Consider the following 19,493-nt stretch of genomic DNA (forward strand, 5'->3'; position numbering starts at 1 on the left):
GTAGGTTGAGAGAGGTCCTCCTTCCCCTCTACTCTGCCCTGGTGAGACCGCATCTGGAATATTGTGTCCAGTTCTGGGCCCCTCAGTTCAAGAAGGACAGGGAGCTGCTGGAGAGAGTCCAGCGCAGGGCAACTAAGATGATTAAGGGAGTGGAGCATCTCCCTTATGAGGAAAGACTGAGGGAGCTGGGTTTCTATAGTTTGGAGGAGACTGAGGGGTGACCTTATTAGTGTATATAGATATATAAAGCAGGAGTGTCACGAGGGTGGAGCCAGGCTCTACTCAGTGGCAAACAATGATAGCTTGTAATGGGTACAGACTGGAACACAAGAGGTTCCACTTAAACTTGAGAAGAAACTTCTCAGTGAGGGTGACAGAACACTGGAAGAGGGTGCCCAGGGAGGTCATGGAGTCTCCTTCTCTGGAGACATTCAAAACCCGCCTGAACACATTCCTGTGTAACCTTATCTAGGTGTTCCTGCTCCGGCAGGGGGATTGGACTAGATGATCTTTTGAGGTCCCTTCCAATCTCTAGCATACTGTGTGATACCAAAAGGAAAAAACTCGCATTTCCTATGGAGCTTGAGAGGTGCAATGTTTGCACTACAGAAAAGCTCTGTAAAAGCAAATAGGTTTTCATACTGTGCTATTAAGCTATAAAGCAAAAAAGTCACTGTGGAAAGGAGATGGTGGTGCTTTTTCTCCTTTGTTTCAAACTTTTGTTTTAAGATGTTACCTGCTAACCCCCTAAAACACTGCCTGCTGGAAGCTCACTAAGCTTCTATATTGTGATTAATGCTAAGAAAATAGGTCAAAACACAATCCCAATAAACTGGACATTTCTGTTCATCAACACAAGCGTATCCATACACATAAAATTTTATACTATGCACTGATATTAGTGGCCTAGCACATACACGTAATAATGTAAAATATTCCCACCTTAAGTGTTCTGCCATCTACCACCACATTATTGACGCACTGTATGGCTCTGAGAGCATCTTCTGACCGGATGTAGGTTACATATGCACTGGCACTTGGACCCTAGAAAGAAAACAAACCATATTATATTTATTTTATTCCTTCCCCCCAAAAGTTATGAAAATAAAGTTACCTTTTAGCAGCTCACTTAAACTAGTATACTCAAGGCTAAATGTTTTTACAGAAAAACTGACAAAAATGGTAGAATTCATAAAAATTTAGATCTGATGCATAAAGAATGGGGAAAAGAAAAAAAAATAAATCGCAACAACACACTGCCTGAAAGTTCTAAAAATAAAGGTATTTTATCTCTGGAAAGCAGATTAGTACATAAATGCCACATTGCTGCCTCTTTGAAGGTTCTCATCCTGTCTCCCAGTTTTTCCATCTTTTTACACTGCATCTTATATCCAACTTTGAGAATTTGGTTGGACAGTGCCTCAGTAACTTCACAATAATTTGATTTTTGCAATACTGTTTTTTTGTTTTGTTTTTACTTCTTTAACCTATTGCTTAATCAGAAATAGGGATCCCCCGATTCACTCTGCACACATGTATTTTCTCTAAAGGAATAAATAAAATCACAAGGGCCTCTGGCTTACCTGTGAGCCTGCATATGATGTGCTGTTATTAATGACAACTTTATGTATTTTACCAAACTTCCCAAAATATTCTGGTCGTTTCAAAACCTACAAGGAAAGAAAATCAAAGTGGTATGTTGGGAAATTAATTCATACAGGGCTGTACTTATTCTTCTCTAAATGTTCAACTAAAGCCTTTAACTAATAAAAACAGGTCTCTTCTACAAAGAGGAGAGCATGTAGTTTTGTCTTCTAATGTGAAACAGTTACTTGCAATACAGAATAACCTGCAACTGCAGTAAAGAACTGAAATAATATTCAACATTTTATGTTGTATTTTTTAAATTTCTTTGGGTATTTAGATTACCCAAACCCTGCCCTCGCATAATAAATCCAATCAGCAAGAAATACATGTATTTTATAATTTCAGGGAAAAAATAAGAATCATATTAATTCCAGTTTTAAAATAAATAACCACCCTGAACTTTAATTCAGATATATTAACAGCTAGGAAAAAGATGCTAAATCTTGGCTCACTTGCCCCACTCTGTAGAGAAATATACCAAACAGCTCAAGATAGCCTCAATTTTTCAGATGACCAGACTCAGTACAGGAAGACAATATATGACACTTCCCAGGGGCAAGAAAAAAACATTTCAGAATCAACATCATGCTGAAATAAATGAGTGAATATCACATCCCTGAAGAAAAAAAATACTCCTGTCTTGCCCTTCACTGCATCAGTTATTACTAACACACCATCTAGGGATCCTGCGCAAAACAGGAACATCTCCAGCATGTTATGCAACTCTGCTGAATAATGATTACCTGTGGGTCAATGGAATTGGCAATATATCTGACACATTCTCTACCAAAAGACTTTTGCTACCCCCATGAGGTAAGGAGGTGCAGAAGTACTGAACTAAAATGAAGCTAGAGAAACTATGGGTGTTTCTAGCTGTAGACAATAACCTGAAAGGTTAGAAAGGAAGACTGGTTTCCCCAGCTCTGTCTTCCATATTAACACTGGAGAGTACAGTTAAACTGTACTGAACCAAGAACTTCTTTACTGAACCAGCTCGTCTCCCTTCTCAAGGGAGCATCAACATCCTCAAGATTTAACAAAATTAATCACATTTGGAACATCCTGTAGAACTACAACCAGTCACCCACTGATTTCTTCTGGCTTCACCTGACCTAAATCCTTCTTGACAGATCCTACACCCACCCTCATGCATCATTGCAGATGAGACCGATAATGCTGAGTAACATAGAGTTTCTTCAAGTATCTTGCCATCTTAAGAGATGGCAGTGTGGCCTTCACAGTTTTTACAAAAGCATGCCAGCAGAAGCGGATCTACGTGTACTCCATTACGATCCACAGATCACAATGATTCAGAATGAGCAAAGAGCAGCATATCTCCCAGGTCATTTTTATTTGTGGAGAATTTTTTTGCCTGCTTAAGTGGAAAACATAAACTGAACATATTGAATACTTTTTTTTTTTCTTAGCCCATCTCTCTCTTTCAAGCTAGGTTTCTTGGAAATCAAGTCAACTTGCTGCAATAGGCAATATTCAATAAGGATACATTATCTTCTGGTTATGTCAGTGAGAATACTGCTACCAACAAACCTAGTACAACTCCAGACTGCCACACCTTACTACACCAGCAAACCCACTTCTAATAGCTTCATGTATCCAGTGAGGAATTACCTGCAGCTAAATAAAAAATTAACTATATATATTATTATTTCTCTCAGAAATCCTCTATTTGGACAAAAAACAGAACATAGTTTTCAGTAACAGCAACAAGCCAGTGTTGACAATTGCTTGCAAATACTTTTTGCTGTATTCTTGTAGAAACTGAAATGTTATACACCAGATGAGTTTAACTTCTATTTTTCTCTTCCCTTCATATCCCTTCCCCCCCCCCCCCTTCAACTGAAAGCAGCTTTTTACTTTTGTTCCTTCCCAGTCTACCGAAACGCAGACCATATGCTGCAAGTCCTCAGAAACTGCTACTTCTAGCTGAGATTTCTCCAGACAATTTAGTCCAATCTCAAAGTGAATTTAACTTCTAATTCAAAGTACTTTTACTCATTAGCCCTAATTCCATTAGCCACATGCAGATGACTGATGATGGAAGTAAATAAAACATTTTAAACAGTCTTCCAAACCAAAAGTTTCTTTTTGATGATGCAGAGTAGCAAGCCAACTCTATCCTGGATCTTCCTCTTACTAACACTCTTCCTTCAATTGACACCACCCTTATGCTCTTTCCTAGCTACATTTCAGGCGCTGGCTTTTTTCTTATGTCCCTACAGGTCTGTGCTACACTTTATAATTCAACCAAGCTCCCATTTTAGAATATGTGGCACATAACACAGCTGTATTCTGCCAGCAGATTCTGCCTAGGAAAAGGAGTACCTGAAAAGTTCTTAAACTTATTTTTAGGTTAACAAGAAGCCATTTTTAAACAAAGAACAATTTCCTTAAAAAAAAAAAATAAAATAGAGCATCTGTACTCTCAAAAGCAAACACAAACACTTACTAAGTCTATTTTGGAATAGGAAGCTGAGTAAGTTCCCTTATGAGAGGGAGCCTCAGAAGCAGTGAACCTTTCCAGTGTTGCTTCATTTTATACCCATCAGAACACAGACAAGAGCAGGCACAACGGTATTGCAATGGCTCTTTGACAGTAAGTTAGGAGGAAGATCTGCCAGTGCGAACCACTCACCTCTGGATCTGCTAAACGCTGAGATAGCCCTACCACGAAGACAAGGTTCTTTTGTACAACCCGTACGCTGGCCAAATGTTTGCGATTCTCTGATATCTTCTGTTTCCTCTCATTTTGTTTCTGTTTCTTTTCATTTTTTATCCTTTGCAGCTCTTCCTGGGAGAGTGGTTTGTACACTGCTGGATCTTCTGGATATGGCTAAATATAACAAACACCGTTAAAAACAAACCACATACAAAACAACACATTTCAAAATCATTAATCCCAATCTTTTAACATGCTGATTTTTTCCTTCCATTATACTGTTCTGATTGTTATGGCCGGACACATTACAGAAGTAGCATTTTCAGCCCTTTGGAAAAGGTGAACATCTTGCACATTTTTATGGAATACTCCTATTGATAAATGATTTGGGCAATAGCCACATTCTAACCCAGCTGCCTGTCACTTTGCTAGCACTACAAGCAGCTGCAACATGACAGCCAACACATCTTGTTAAGATTTCACTAACATAGCATAGTAAGCAGGGTGAAGACATATCCTGCATATTCATTTTATATTTAGTTGTCCGATACAGATTTGGATAATTAAGTGTATTAGACTACAGGAAAAGAAAGCAAAATATAAATGCAATTTCAGCGACCCAAGTTCAAGACAGTAACACCATTACACAGCTCAGTCTTTACATGGTTACCTTCTAGTGAAGAGACACATCTCAATACACTTACTACATATTGATTTAATAGTATTCTTGCCATGCTTGTGTACCAGTTTGAAATCTGGGCTTTTTCTTCCCTTGACAAGGGTGAATTTTTAACCTCATGATTATCATCTACAGATAACTCCTCAAATGCAGACAAACACTGTAGATTTGAATCTCAAAAATATCTACCAGAAGTATAAATGTCCTCAGAGTTACCTCAAAAGATTGCTCTACTCATACAGAGCACTGCTACAAAGGCACTATTTTAGCCTGGTCTTGTAGCCTACAATGCACTGTCCTCTGCCTCAGATTACTCCTCAGAGCAATTCCCTATTCCTTACCTGTACATGCTTTCTCAGACTGAAAAATTGGATTTCACACTTTATATACAAAGTAATGCTAAAGCACAGAAGCAAGTATGCAAAAATACATATAAAATAAAAAGCAGTGTTTCTAAACACCGACAGGAAGTAAAAAATAAGAGTACAGGAGATGCGCATTAAGATGAAGACTTAAGATAAAAAAGTTAAAGCTCACCGGTATATTGAAAGTTAAAAGCATATATTCCTCATGCTTGCCACAATGCTACTGAAAGATCCACTAAGTGCTCAGACCCAACAGTCTTCTGAGTACATCCCCCAAACAAAAGAAGACCCATTTTACAGTTCAAAGAGTTTAAAGTTCAGCATCATTATGCTATACTTGAGACATTTTCTGAAAATATGCTGCAGCTGACTTCAGTAGATGGCATCTCATCGTTAAACACCAACTACTCTGAAACATGGTATCACAAAGGAATTTAAGTTTTAAAATACTTTGGCAGTAACCAGAGGTACGTTAAGCCCCTAACATGAAAACACAGCAAAGACTCATGTTACCCTTGAAGGACAGTTAAAACCACACCATTCTTAAAAAGTTATGTTGTTCACAAGTAACACCGAGTACCTCATACAGATTTCACAATGTACTTGATGAACAGCAATGACCTGTTAGTGGAGTCATTTGAGATTGGCTATAGCAAATGATTACCTTGAGTTTTAAAACACGTAGACATGAGGACTTCAGAGATGCAGAATACTTCTGCAAGTCATTTCACTTAAAGAGTTTCTCAAAATCTGTTAGTAAATCATGTACAATAAAGAATAGACTTATTTTTTAGGGAAGACGGACTGCTTGGCAAAGGCCTAATTCAGTTATCACAGTCAAGCTGAGTTCAGGTAGGAATGGGAAGAAAACAAGTGCACCAGTATAAGGTGGATATAATTCCAAAACCAAAATGGCTCACCCTACATCAAGGGATGTGGTATATGCACAGCCTTTCACAGATTAATTCCTTCCTCACATCCCGTACTACACAAGCCAAGGTTTGCAAGTGTGCTGCTCTCTGGTACAGCACAAGAAATGAATTCATGGTTTTCAGCAGGTTCACAGCAAGGCTCCTGAAGGTCCAAGAAAACTACAGCAGACATTGCCAAATAGCTTCTTTCTTGCCAAGTATAGCCACATTCAAAGCATATTCTCAAATGAGAAGCAAGTCAGATAGTATGCTCCTTCTCTGTCCAGCTATTTGCTACTGCAGGTCCTGAAGATCAGTCAGGAAACATCCCATGTAGCTCAAGCATAATGTTTATTTGCTCACAGTAAAACTAGTGGTTTGTACTTGTACAGGAGAGCACAAGGACTGATGAGAAGCACATGACTACACAGCAACTTCAGAATCAAGGAACAGAAACATCCTCATCTCAGCAGAAAGTACAAGACTGCCTCAATAAGGATTTCAATCAATTAAGAAATAGGAGCAGTTAATTTGCCATCAGGGATAACAGCACTTGCTTGAGCAACAGAATAACAAGAAGTTCTTGCTAAATACTGTAGAGTTGTATTATATATGAAATGTTTCGAATATATGTTTATCACTCTTGTGACTGGATATCCTAAATTGCAGGACCTGCAAATGAATCTACATGCACCTCTTGATTTCCAAGAATAAATCAGAAACCCAATCCTATGAACTGACAGATTTTCATATATGTATCTCTAATGTGTGGCATGATGACAAATAAAGAGATGCTGCGCATTTGAAGGAGGAAGGCAAGTAAGCACAGCACCACCAGAAGCTAATTCGAAAAGACTGTATTAGAAATCCTGTTCTTTTCAAATAAGGACATACAGTCAGCCTACAAACAGGACAATAAATGATTTCCATCTTCAGTCATTGATTCCCACGGTGCTGAAGCTCATGAACTCAGATGATCATTCAACTATAGACAGAAAGCATGCAGAGAAGGCTGGCAGAACCTGGCTCTGAAAGCCAAGCAAGGTGAATTGACTGATATTTTATCTCACAGTACCATTTCATCTGTTGTTTAGTCTCTGTGCAACCCTGCAAAATATGGATAGACCACCACAGGCGCCAGAAGCTCTTAGGTCTTGCAACAGCTGAAATTGCTACATCAAGTGTTATCAGCATTATGTCAGATGCAAGACATTAAGAGATGTCAACATCAGAGATTCAATGACTAAGTTTAGCTGACACCCTCCACTCAAGTTACACAAATCCTCTTCAGCATAAACCACGGAAGTCACCTGAACAAGGTGTGCCTACGTGGAACATGACCAGATTTTGTTTACACTAACTGCAAGTTGCTGGTAGTCCTACAAGAACTTCATCAAAAGTCTGAATGTCTCTTCCATAGTCTTGTTTCTTTAATCAGAGATGATTTCTCAGTCTTCCTGACTAAGTTTGTCTTGGCATTTAAGTTTTGTTTTCTTTCAGACTTTTTCCCCCACATTTTCCCAATTGTTGAAAGCTGAGCTGGGATTTATCAAGCATTTTGCTTTTGTCATTCCTAGATGGGTCACATTCCTTCCACACAATGGATGTACCAACATTTCCCAGTTGTTGCCTTGCTACCGAATAGGTTCTGAAATGAAAAATACACAGAAAGTCAATAAGGTTTATGCACAGTATACACCACACTACTTATATCAAGAATAACAGTGATTTCCTACATACTCCTAAGTATCAATTGTATCACCAAAATACTCAGTTGTGTAACAACTAGAAGAAACAACTGATATTTGGAGACTGTGCATTAAGACCAGAAGCAGGAGTAGGAGAAACATAGACAAGAACATGCTTATAGCATGTTCATTTCTTGATCACAAATATAGCAGTTTATTTCTCTCCATGTCTAACACAAGGTGCTAGGAGGTATAAAGCTCAATAAATAAAGCAACTGGAGAACAAGGCAAAGCCCTACCACAGGAACAGCCGTATATCAAGTTGTATTATTTGGGCAAAGCAATTGGGCAAAGCAATAAAGAAATGTGAAAAAGCTAGGGTTTTTTTATTGTTGGATTTAAAAATTGCAAAAACTGACACCAAGATCAGAGAGCTATGCTATATTAAAGCAACACAAGCAACTGAGAGTGACAAACAGTACCTAGCCTGCTGAATTTTAAAGGAAAAAAAAATAATACAGCAACGATTAAAGTCACTGGTTTTAAATCAGTCTGGTGACCTGTAAACCAGCTTTTGGCTACATAAGTCTCTACTGAGAACAGCATTACTTTCATCTTAATTTGACTAGTTAGCAGCTATTTCACTCACAGTTAAGAAATCAATTGACTGGAAAAAACAGGAAGGCTTGCTTAGCATCTTACAATTGACTACACCTACAGTTCTGAAGGGCATCAGGAACTCAAAGCAGGTCAGTTCTGGTTTTTAGGAAGTACTTTCTGTAGTTAATGAATTAAACAGAAACAATTTCCAAGTCTATTTCAGAAAATTCGGACAAAGTTTAGGAAGCTTTTAATGTGTTTTAATGTGTTAAAAGCTAGCTTCCAATCAGCACTCAATTTAAATTATACTAGCATCTTACTTTCAAAAATTGAAACAAAACAAATGTTTGTGTACTACTGTTACTAACAGGAAGAAACTTAAACACACTAACTCAATTGACTGCCATCCCCTGAACATATTCTGCACATGTGAATGTTAAGCTACGTAACAGTTTAAGCACACGCAAGTATTTTCTCCTTGGTAGACAAACTACAAGTTACAGTTAATTGTAACTTGTTACAATTACAGAGTTAAATTGTAAAGTTACAGAAAAAATACTGTAAAGTTACAGAATAACTGTTTTAGGTTTATAGATACAGTTTACTTCAAATTTATTTTATTTATAGATATAAAGTTTACAGAATAACTGTAAAGTTACAGAAAAATTACAGTTACAAGTAAACTAGAGAAGCATAGGAAACTAGTGGTATATATATGATGCACATTTAAGATCTATCAAACTAATGGCACCAGCACCACTATAATTTATAGCCAAACAATTTTATCAGACTCTTCTAAAATCTCCTCCAAACCTTTCAACCAAAATCCCTGGATAGGGAACTTCATTGCTCCTTTCCACAGACAAGTGATCAAACCACTAGAAAACTCGCACTGGATTCAATCCCACTGGCACAAATAGCAGTTTTCTATTATGCAATGGTGTATAACACTCAGCTTTGCTTTAACATATATTTATTCACAGTCCATTTTGCAGTAATTATCCTGCACTAATATACACATTATAAACATGATGTACCTGTTATATACCATGATGTATGTTGAATCCATAGTACCTACTATAAACTCTCCTGCAAAAATTTTGGTGCTTTGCTATTTTCTGCACTTCAGTACTTTAAGTGGTCAGAACCAATATACACCATAGTAGATATGAATTAGAAAACTACTTAGATCTTTTCCCCAGAAGCCTCACTACACAGAGCTAGGAACTATTTAGACACACTGCACATAAAAGCACATACCTGGTTCAGGTCTCGCACACTTCAAAAGGTGGCTTCTTCAGACTTATTTGATGCTGCCATCAACTGTGCAGCTCAAAATGATTTATTCCCAAGATCCTGAAAGGGTCTCTGCGCCACAATGTCTTCGTCTATGCCACAAGAGGAGTGTACTCCTCCATCTCCTCCATGCAAATCTCCTACAATTCAGCTTCAACTCTACCCAAGAGCATCTTGTAGTCCACAGATGAAATATCTTTGTCCATTGTGAAAGAGGTCTCCTCTGATCCAACTGTAGCACTCATTTTAACTTCCCTCCCAAAACCATTTTTCTGAGCAAACTGTATCCAATTCAGCAAAGTATCTGCATATCCAATCATACTCCAGATTATTCCACATTAAAAAGTCCAGCTGTGGCAGTATCCATATTTCAGAGTTCAAATACCCAAAGGCAGAGAACGGTATGCTGATTCTGTGATTTTCTAGATATATTCCACAAACTTCCAGTAAGAACAGGCAGAGATGAATCAAATAGTTGTTAGCAAAAAAACTAGTGCAATAAATCCAGGTAAATGAAATGACTTAGTCAAGGAAACTCCAGAAATCTCACGTTGCATCAGAAAAGTTTGCTTGTACTAGGAAAAGTGCTATATAGCATGTGTCATCTGCAGCAGGTATCCCATGTGAAGACTAATCTGGCTGATGATAGGTGGATCTTCTTTGCAAGACATACAGCTCAAATACTGCAGCAAATTTGCACAATTTGTTAACAAACATATGTTGCTATGGGAATGCCTTTAGGCTTGCAGAGGATTCCAAACACAGATCAGCTTTCTGGTAGCCAAAGCCCAAAAGAGCAGTGAGAAATATGACTGGAAGTGCTTATAGAATACTATGGCACTGAATAAATATAGTGAGACCAAGTAAGATCACTCTGGAGTCTGAAAAGGGAGCTGTAATATGAGACAGGAAGCCAACAAAGGCATCAACTAAGGATAGGATCACAATTAAGTAACGGAAGAAAGAGGGGACATAAGTAGCTGCGATTACGAAACGAGGAAGGCCAGGCAAGAAAGTTATAATCAAGGAAAGTCATAAGAGCTAAAGAGAAGAAGATATTGAAAAAGAATTTTATTAAACACTGAAGACAAGGAGAAAATTAGTTTAAGCAAAACACTAAAATGAGGAGGAAAATAATTCAAACGAAAAAAAGGAGGCAACTTAGTGAAGCTGAACTTCACAGTTGTGGCCAACCAAAGTACCAGCCAGACATGAATTAAGAGAGAGGGAGGAATTAAGTGTGACTCAAAGTACTACCTTTAAGCATTTGGCAACAACATCAGAATACTATACAGACTAAAGCATTTAAAAATCTAGGCTAAAAGTTTAACACCACTGGATATATTTTCTAAAGGTTTTACATGTTTAGTGTCCAGAAAAATACGGACTAAAAGCTCCAGTGCCACAAACAAAACAAGCAGGTGCTTTATAAGCTTGCCTCAGACAGCTCTGATAATTTAGCTGAATCTTGGTCTCCAGCAAACCCAAGTGCTGGAATCCCCACTGTCCTTCCTGAAAAGAGACTGTCAATGCATGAGCATTTCAACTCGCAGGTTTTGGGTTTTTTTTGCAGTTCTCCCAGTATCAGCATGCCTTGGTTCTGATCCACATCTTCCCCTATTAATCCAGTTCTGAATTTAACAAACCAAAACTAGCCGTTGTGCAACAGCTCCAACACATATGCAGACAGAATCTGAAAGATCCAACACCTCACCCTTGATCTAGGCCATCACTAGATGAATGTTTTCCTGAAGGAAAAGGATGTCTGTGGTACCAACACAAAGCAAGAGCCTTGTGGTATGTGCAAGACAAGCCACTGTTCCAGGATATTTACCTTTCTGCAAGCAGGACAAAGTCCATTCTCATCAGTGCGGATACGATGCCAACAGAAACGACAGATTTGGTAGCCACAGGTACAAGGGAAGAAGTTGATGTCATCAATTTCCAGAGGCTCCATGCAAAGGGGGCATTCCACAGGGTCTTCCTTAGCATCAGGGCTGCGAGACATCTTTATATGTTCGCAGAGCAGCAAAAGTTTATAATAACTTAATAGACCGTGAAGGTCAGCACTTGAAGGTCTGCAAGAGGGGAGAAGAGAAAAAAAAAAGAGAAAAGAATGATTAGTGCTTCTGACAATCTTTCTCTTGTACCTTTCATATATTTCAGTTCTTCATTGCTTTCCTTCTACCTATGCAAATTATCTACTAACACGCAAGTTACTCCCCAAGAAATTCATGCGCATCTTCCTACTTATGAGTCACACAAGTAACATGAAAGATGGTACTGATGATGTATCACCCTGCCTGGATAGGCAAGCACTTCAGCAGATCACTAGCCTATTTAGATCACAAACTGTATAGTTGCAGAGAAATGCTGAACAGTGTACACCATGCATTGCTTCTAAGTTCTGCCAAGTCCTTTAACTATTGCTTTCTTGAAATCTTCTACAAATCCAAAGTCAAATCCTTGAATGCAGGACTTGATGATTAAGATCAATTTATTCCTTTGAGCAGAGACTTGGAACAATGCGAGATCTGGACTAACATTTCAGTCATACATTCAGACTTTTCAGTAGGATTACTGAACTGCCAAACAAAAACAAGGAAGGCTTCTTACTCAGGATTCGTTTCTTTGTCCATCTTATTATTTGGTTCAGAAACTGATTTAAAAGATCAGCCTTAGGACTATAGCATTAGCCTAGATTTGTCAGGTACACAGCTTTCTGTGTGTCAGAAAGCTTTCATCACATTCATGCTTTTCATCAGCATCCAATTCACACCAAAGCCCAAATACATGCATGTGGCTCAAAAAAAAAACAAACCAAACAAAAAAACAAAACCCCCAAAATCCTTTGGTTTTAACTTGAGGGTGTAGCCACAACAAGGTATTTCTGGATCAGAATTTTGAAGAGAACCAAAATTCAGGTCACCATTTTCTTCACTTATTTCTCAAACTCAGTCATTTGAGTATGCTTCTATTCTGTCAGTTTAAGAATGCAGCACAAGAAAGTTACATTCACACTCAAAGTAAGGGACATATGGCTGTCACCAAGCTATTCAATCACTTAAGGGGTTTTCTTTTTTTTTGTGAGAACATGTATATAGATGGGACAGAACTCAAGGGCAACAGTGGTGGACCTTGGAGGGGGGGGGGGGGAAATGGGGAGAGGAGGAGAAAGAAACCCACTGAGAAAGGTGGGACTAGAACGGACAGTTGGAGGGTCATTATCTGTAATGAACTACAACACTTCTTTACAGTAAGTTTTTTTTTTAAAAATCCAAAATTCGTTTTACAATTATGCCTTCCCCACAACATCAGTGACACAATCACAATTTAACTACACACACAATCTGGCATCCCCGCTACTTTCCCAGTGAGTTTTCCATTCTAACCAAAAACTACTAGATCGTATACTATCCAATCTTTCTCCAGGCTTTCAGGAGCAAGTCCAGAAACAAATTCTCACATCCACCCACTTGAAGAAGAGTGACATTTACTCTTGCACTTGAAGTTGACAACGTTTTGAGATTAAATCCTTACTCAGAGGTTTCTGTATATTGTAGGGTTAGCCTTACATAGCTCTGGTTTGATACTTTAGCAACCACAAACAAACCACAAACCTGTTCACAGTCTTTCACACTCTAAACCATACTTACTTACATGAAGTCTATCTTGTAAAGCCTAAGGGATTCCAGCTCAAGTTGGGAGCTCCTACTTTACAAGGATAAGATCTGTTTAGCATCAGCCTGCAATACTTATCCCTCACCTGCACATCTCTTCAGGTACAGCAGCCAGGAGAGAACTCTGAAGAGGAAGAGCATGCACCCACACAAGCCAAGTATATAGCTTTGTCCAGAAATGGTCACATTGTAGGTAGGTTAACCTGTGTTCACAGGCTGATACCAGAAGCCTGGACCAACTGCAATTTTCACTAGTTTGGTAGGGAGTGTAGCCTCTAAGCAGGAAGTACAGTTCTGGTAAACATGTACCACCACTGCTCTAGAGGAAAAAACGTTCCACTTGATGTTCTTATAAAAGGATGAGAGAATGGATTTTAGATGCAGTAAGCATAATTTCTCTGTATGGTATGCAGTAGCAATGACACTGCCCTCCTCCTGACCTTCACAATTACTGCAATAATAAAAAAAAGTATCTACAGTAACACAGCAGCTTTTACTCCATTATCTGTGCTTTCTTTACAGTGCCGTATTTACAATCATTTTGACAGGCTCAAAACCTGGTCCTGGGACCTTAACAGTGTTTTTTCAGAGAAAACTAGCAGAATATGACCTGAAGGAAGGAAAGGATTCGTTTGGGAGCTTTGACTTGTTTTAAAGAACACATTCCCACTGGCTGAAGAGTGGGAGGGACTGTTAAAAGGCCACAGCACATTGTTTAATGACTTATTATGCAGAGAACACATTTCTACAGCAACCCTTATATTTCCTGTAAACTTTACACACTTGTATAGTAGCAAAACCGCTACAACACGAAAGTGACTTTAAGCTGAAGCAAGGATAAACTGAATAGATTTCGTTCCATTTAGATTTGGATTTGACTTTGTCACACATCTCCAAATGGATCAGTTAGCAGACAGCATATCCCCTTTGACTGTGTACTCCACTGTATGCTCAGCAGCTAGGCCTACTGAAACACATATAAATAAAGCCACACTACTACTAGTGAAGCTGTAATTAAAAGCATGGTTTTGAAGAAACTTCAGCCACCACAGTAAAACTACTGAATTATGAAGTCACTATTTGGAATTTCTTAAATAGTGCGACATATTAGCTAGCGCCTCTGGGATGTGCAGACAAACTGCAGCATGATTAACATTTATGAGTTGTATAAGTTAACGCTAGGAGTACAGCAGCTGCTACAAATAATGCCAATAGCTTGCTTCAGTCAGCAAATGGCCCGTTATTTTATAACAAGGAGAAAAGAGCAGCTGTGTGCCATGTTTCTTGAAACTAAGTAAGAGGCAGTATTTATTTACTTGGGAAAAGACCATTCAAGCATCCCATTTAGAGATTCTTCACTGAAGTGTGTCTCCATTTCAGGAGGGTTTATACACCAGGGTTCGTGTCTCAACTCTGCATCAGAACAACACTTTTTTTTTTTTTTTTTACAAACCCAGAATAACATACATAGTAAGGCATCATTAATGCACTGCCTATACAGCACTACCAAGAAACACAGAGTAATTACTTAGCTCTAAAGCTATTCCAAACAATTCAATAGTAACATCAGAAAAGTAACACAGCAATGGCAAAAAACAAAAGGCATTACATGCTGTGTTTAATCCAGAGCATTTAGTCTTTGGGATCAAGTTCAAAGAGATGAAATTAATAGCATCTCAGAAGAGGAACAGGAAGAAGGTTGTGCACATGTACATACACAATACAAGCAGCCAGGCTGTGTCCATATACTTTCCAAGACACTGACAACTGCAGTCAAACAGGGCCCTGACAACTCCACATCCTGTTTACAGGAGACTCTGCCAAAACATTCATGCACAAAGGGATGGAGCAGAGGTGGACAAAGTCCAGCAGCATCTTTTAGATGTGGTGTATTTGTAATACGTAATAACTAAAATACAGAAATAAAGTTTTGTGTCTTATCCTTTCTACCATACCAACTAAGAAGTTCATTTCCAAACACATACACAGAATGAAAAGATAATTTTTCATTAACTTTTAAAAGTGCTTACTTGGTGGATTTCACAGCTGTGTCTAATCAGCTTCACTGTACAATTGTTTCTCTTGATGAAATCCTCCAAATTTTGCAGTTGGGAAAGAGAGCCTACTATTTAAGGGTACTCAAATAGTACGATCTCTCTTTTTCTACTAAACACAATTTTACTTTTAATATAGCTAGTGATTTCAGTCCACTGAAGATGGAGACGTTGTCTTTCCCTTTTTCATTAAGGTGAGCAAGTTTAGCTTCCAGTAATTTATCTTCCCCATTTAATTTTAAAAGATGCCATAAAAATAGGGGGGGGGGGGGGGGGGGTTGGGTCAGGGGAAACACAAGCTTGCTATCCATTCATTTTCAAGTGCACCAATTTGAGATTCAACACACACTCCACTTCATCTCCCCAGAGCAGACACCGGAACATCTCCACTTGGTAGCAGTTCATTTCAGTAAACACGTCCCTTTAAGTTCTCCCCCAAAAGTTGTGAAAAATCTAGCCATGAAAATTAAAGGACTTTCATCCCAGAAAATATTTGGATATTTATGGCCCCTTGGAGGAAAAAAATGCAGACATACATTAGCTAACGTTTCCCTTAGAGTTCAAGCATACCTGACACTTGAAGTGAAACAGGTCAGAGTCTATGCACCAGACCTTTAGCAAAGGCTCATTAAACTTATACAAACAGAAACTCCTACTTTTTTTTTGTGGCCTTGTATCTTTGAAACTCATCAGCCCTAAAAAGTCTCAAAAGCACACTGAGGATGCTGCCCCTAATGCCACAGGGGAGGCAGCTACACCACACCTCCTCCCATGCCTGAAACATCTGCTCCCACCCTGCAGAAGGATCACTTCTCTTTCCCTACTTCACCACTGTGGTGATACCACATACAAGCTGGAAGCAGAAAGACAAGCAGACTATAAGCAGCAGCTATAACAGGTTATCACTTCCTTGAATCAGGGGAGCAAGCAGCAGGTGCGTCAGCACAGCACTATCCTCCAGGCAGGCACAGCAGCCCGAGGCTTACAGCTGCATTACCTCCTGCTAGTGGCTGCTGAAAGGAAAGCAACCTTGATCCCCTTCAGCCTCTGTTTGTTAGAAAGGGGATTGATTCACTTCACTGCACTGTAGTGACCACTGGAAGGTTTATATCAAAACCCTTCTCAGGTAGGCTGCAGAGGTGTCGTAGTTTAAACCCGGTCAGGCAGCTCCTTCACTCACTCCCTCCCCCCCCTTTCTTTCCCTCCTCCTACTCCTGGAGGGATGGAGAGGAGAATCAAAAGAATGCAACTCCCATGGGTTGAGATAAGAACAGTTTAGTAACTAAGGTATAACATAAATCACTACTGCTACCACCAATAGTAACAATGATAAAGGAAATAACAAGGGAAGAGAATACAACATCTCACCACAGCTGACCGATAACTTGCCCCCCCCCGCCCCCCCCCCCCCCCCCCCAGCTCAACCAAGCTCTGACCAATACCTCCTCCAACCCTGCAGTCTCCCAGCCCTTCTGGCTAACTCCCAGTTACATCCTGGGCATGACGTGCTGTGGTATGGAATATTTCTTTGGCTAGCTTGGGTCAGGTGTCCTGTCTCTGATTCCTCCCAGCTTCCCCTCCTCCCTGGCAGAGCATGAGGCTCACCAAAGTCCTTGACCAAACCAAAACATCAGTGTTATCAGTTCTGTTCCCGAGCTGAAAGTCAAAACACTGCACTGCACCAGCTGCCAAGAAGGAGAAAAATGACTGCTACTGCTGAACCCAGGACAAGAGGAAAGCTCATTTTTACTTTAAGCATGCAGAAGTGAGGGGGATCCAGCATATTTGCCATTCAAGGCCCCACAGACAACCCATACAGAAGGGCATTCAGATACGCAGGTCTCATCATGGATGTTCTAGTCATTAAAGCATGATGTGTCTTAATTAAGTCATCCACACAAATTAGAAACCCAGGGAACATCCCCAGGCCACCTGTTTGCTTGCCTGTCTACTTGCCCGTCATTTTTCAGACCACTACCAAGGAAGGTCATCCCTTTCTCCCACCAGCCCTTCACTCACATCAAAATACAGTGCTATTTTACAACCACCTAGCAACACTGACACAGGAGACAGCAGGAGTACTGAAAACAGGCTATGCTTTTTTAAGTTTTATGGTGCTATTACTGAGAACAAAGACACTTCAGTGGCAAGCAAGCAGGCTCTTGAATTCATCCAAGTTGATTTTCATTTGAGACAGAGGGAAAGGTCACTTCGTACTTCTTTTTCCTGACTGTGCTAAACATTTAAAGCAAACTGCACTCATTGAAAAATCATGCCCAGTAACTGCACAGTCTGTTTTCTCTCATGTCTTCTCTCTGAAATAATGTTTATTACTCTGTGTTCTGCAGCTACATTTTGATCACAGTACAAACAATGCAAAAGAGGTAGACAAAGTCCTGAATGTTTAGAAATAGGAGGAAGAATCAATTAGCCATCTCAATATTCCTAAAAATAGTGTTACACTAACTAGGATTATCCCCAAGTTATTTAGCTGAAAGACATCAAAACTGAAGTCTCTAGAGATTCCTCTGTTTTAAGCCTCCCTGCAGGTACTTAGGCTTGCTCCCATGGTAGCAGACTTTGAATTCTGCCAGCATAAGCAGCTGTACTAACACTTGAACCAACAAGACCAAAACATAACTATTTTTACTGGGTCATATTTAGCTTAAATCAATCCTCTATCCAGTTCATCACACAGCCAAGCAGAAGCTTGCACCAGCATGGTAAAGATATAGAAATGAGCACCTAGTAGTAGTGTCTGCTCAGGCAGCAGATTCAGCAACAGTGCAAAAATCATCTAAAGGATTTACTAAGTTTCAGCCTAATGCCCTGAAGGTACCTTAGTAACAAAAACAGAAAAGTGAGATGCCACCAGCTAACTGAAAAGGGAGCTACTAATTCTTTATAAACTCACTGTGAACACAAACTATTTCAAGACAGTTACGTGGCAGAAAAAAAGTTATGTACCACAAAAAGATGCTTTTTTCTCATTTAAACTGAATGAGGAATTGGTCACTGTAGGCTTATTGTTACAGCACTCGGCTTTTATGCATAAAGGGCTACATACTATCAGTGACACATAAATGCCAAGTAAGAGATTATTTACTCAAATTACTTTCTTACAAATCATGAACAGGATCAAGGTGGTAAAGTTTATTTACAAACAAAATAGGCCGAGTAAGATTCATCCTCAAGCACATAAAACTGTGGATGCAATTATCCAAGACAATGACACTAACCTAGCATCTAGGTCAAGTCATTCAATGACATTAAAAGCATAATACTGCTCTGTAACTGTCCAAATTAATTTCCCACATTAATTAATGTTAGAACTTGAATGCTAGTATTCCTTATTTTCTTCCTGCATGCCCTCATTTCATTTTTGTGCATATAGCACCACTATATATAGACATGATATGCCAAAGGCATGTGGATAATGAATTAGAAGTAGGCTATACAATTATTAGCTTAAATATTTTAAAAGCCTAAGTCACAGACAGTGACTGTCTAGTACTGATACACATATTCCAGCATGATTAATTCCCACTCCTCAGGACACAAACATGAGATGCTCAAGCAACAGGTGAAACAAAATAGCCACACCTATACAGACCTGCATACAGCAAATTATATCACTAATTGTTGTCAAAGAATATTGCAGAGAACAGAACAGCTCCTGTTTAACATGAAATACATTCCATCTGAACTATCCTGAATTCCCTAAATCTCTCTCTCCTAGGAAAAAGGGTACTATTCCATTCCTTGTACTTTTTCTTGAAAGCATCTGTTACCAGTCACTGTCAGAAAGATGATCTAGATAGATCAGCTTGCCAATCATGCAGCAACAACCGGCATCTTTTAAATAGCCTATTTGGGGAATGGAGAGTCTTTATTCA

General features: G+C 39.1%; 1 protein-coding gene across 9 annotated transcripts in view; it reads right to left on the reverse strand.

Moving 5' to 3' along the window:
• The window catches only part of CNOT4 (CCR4-NOT transcription complex subunit 4), an 85,438-nt gene that overhangs the window by 36,658 nt on the left and 29,287 nt on the right, over positions 1 to 19,493 (reverse strand). For all 9 annotated transcript variants that reach the window (XM_061476408.1, XM_061476409.1, XM_061476411.1 and 6 more), the window contains 4 exons: positions 11,698 to 11,941; positions 4,301 to 4,498; positions 1,584 to 1,670; positions 943 to 1,044 (listed from right to left, as the gene is read on the reverse strand). In XM_061476408.1, coding sequence (XP_061332392.1) covers positions 943 to 1,044; positions 1,584 to 1,670; positions 4,301 to 4,498; positions 11,698 to 11,871 — 561 coding nt within the window. In that variant the 5' untranslated portion in view covers positions 11,872 to 11,941. The remainder of the gene's footprint in view (positions 1 to 942; positions 1,045 to 1,583; positions 1,671 to 4,300; positions 4,499 to 11,697; positions 11,942 to 19,493) is intronic.

Source organism: Pezoporus flaviventris, unplaced genomic scaffold, assembly GCF_033815535.1.
Source record: "Pezoporus flaviventris isolate CSIRO_AGI_PZ_B2104156 unplaced genomic scaffold, CSIRO_AGI_Pfla_v1 ptg000096l, whole genome shotgun sequence".
Classification (NCBI taxonomy): Eukaryota; Metazoa; Chordata; class Aves; order Psittaciformes; family Psittacidae; genus Pezoporus; species Pezoporus flaviventris.